Below are 2085 nucleotides of genomic sequence, written 5' to 3'. Positions count from 1 at the left end.
TGTCTGACTTGCACAACACCTACTTTGTGTCAGGTATGTTCGAATGGATTTTCTCTTGTTAATGGAAGTTGTGTTTCACTTTCAAATTGTTTGGTGTCAACGCCAAATGGATGTACTGCGTGTAATAATAGTTATTATCTTCTTCTTGGGTCGTGCAAAATGTTAAGTGAAATTCACTGCAAATCCGTTGTTATCACAGCAAACAATGAGGTACAGTGTTCATTATGTGAAAATGAATACATTTTGAGTGACACACAATGTAATGATATGTCTACCGGGCATTGCCAAAGTGTCGACTTATCAACTTCAAAATGTGCAATTTGTGAAGAGAAGTACAAATTTGATGATAACAAAAAAATGTGTATCAATGGAAACGACTCTATGCTCATATTCATCATCGGGCGATTGCCTTCAATGTGATTCACAAATCTCACTTGGAACGTCCAATGAAGGTGAATCAATTTGTAACACTGAAATAAAGACAATTTATTGCAAAGAAAATAGCAACACGGGGTGTGCCAAGTGCTCTGATGGGTATTATCTTAGTGGTACTGAATGTCTTCCATGTGACAAGAAGTGCTCAAGTTGTTTTAAAAACGCAGAGAGTTGTTTTACTTGTGCTTTTGGGTATTATTTTGACACGACAAACAACGACTGTATTTATGTTGGTGAACTTGCTGAAAAGTGCAAATTGTTCTTACCAAGTGGTGTCGATTGTGCTGCATGCAACGAGGGCTATATCCTCATCAATACAGATTGTGTAAAATGTGACGAAAAGTGTCTGAGTTGTGTTGGAAACATTTCGAATTGTGTGAAGTGCAATGTAAAAGGTGGGTATTTCGAAGATGTCGAATTTACAACAATAGAAGATAAGAAATGTGTCACAATAACAACACTTGAAAATTGTGAATGGGTTTCAGAATATGGGTGTGCTGTGTGTTACGATGGGTATATTCAAAACAAATATTACAAATGCACAAAATGCAATGACTTATGTGCGACATGTTCAAACAATAACACATGTTCGACATGTGTAGATCAATCCGTTTTGATATCAAAAACGTCGCAATGTGTCAAATGGAATTCGATTGCAAATTGTAAGTCATATGATTTTAAAACCCACCAATGCAGTGAATGTGGTGGAAGCAACAAAGTTGGACCAAATGGAGACGAGTGTGTCCACAAGACAAATGTACTCTCAATTATACTTCCAATCATCTTTTGTATTTTAATAGTTGTTATTATCATCATAACAATAAGTTGTATACTTTTCTACATTCATTACAGGAAAGAAGAGAAGTTGAGGAAGTCACTTGTGAATGAATTTCTGTTAAAGGATTTGAAAAAGAAAGGGGTTGAGATGGTTTATCTTGGTACTCAAAAAGAACGCATTTTGTGTTTAACACAAGAAATACATTTTGAAGGCGAAATTGCAGTTCAAAAAGACAGTGACTGTAAATTCATGATTGGCAACGACAGAGCGTCTTTATTGAAAATTCAATTCACAACACAAAATGACGAAGAAAAGTTTGAGTTGAATGTTGAACCTTCCACTCCAGTAAGTATCAAGAAAGGTCGTGCTGTTGAATTTACTGTTACTATTCATCCACTGTGTACACCTGAGAAGACTGTTGACATCACTTGTTCAGTCTTAAACATCAACAAAGGCAAAATTTCAGAGATTAAAATTCCAGTCAAATTTGCGTCAGAAATGTCGACAGCACTTGACCCGGACGAGTTGAAGAAAAAGCGAAAACTTGGAGAAGGAAGTTTTGGGATTGTGTACAAAGGAGCATATCGAGGAAATGTTGTTGCCATCAAAGAGATGAAGGAAATGGTTGTCGCAAAATTAGGAGCAAAAGGGTTTACAAAGAATTCGACTGTTGAAAGTTCAAGTCGTAATTTGGCAAAGAACACAACAAAAAGTACGACGAAAAATAACACGACTAACAACTCTTCGATGACAACAAGAGACAAAACAGCTGCTGAGAAACAGATGGATAAGAAGATGGACGAGTTTAGAAAGGAAGTTGCGATGTTGGCCAAATTTGTGAGTCCATATCTCATAAGATTCTATGGAGCGTG

The 2085-nt window shown here is 36.4% G+C and overlaps 1 protein-coding gene across 1 annotated transcript; it reads left to right on the top strand.

The window, feature by feature from the left end:
* Positions 1-262: 262 nt before the first annotated feature.
* EIN_506840 (protein serine/threonine kinase, putative) lies at positions 263-2085 on the top strand (the record flags this gene model as incomplete). The annotated part of the gene is made up of 1 exon (XM_004259556.1): positions 263-2085. A coding segment is annotated over one exon (1823 nt), but the record flags the coding sequence as incomplete, so codon positions are not given.

Source organism: Entamoeba invadens, assembly GCF_000330505.1.
Source record: "Entamoeba invadens IP1 unplaced genomic scaffold scaff_1105074724819, whole genome shotgun sequence".
Taxonomy (NCBI): domain Eukaryota; phylum Evosea; order Mastigamoebida; family Endamoebidae; genus Entamoeba; species Entamoeba invadens.
Note: the sequence above shows the minus strand (reverse complement) of the source record. Positions and strands in the feature narration are given on the sequence as shown.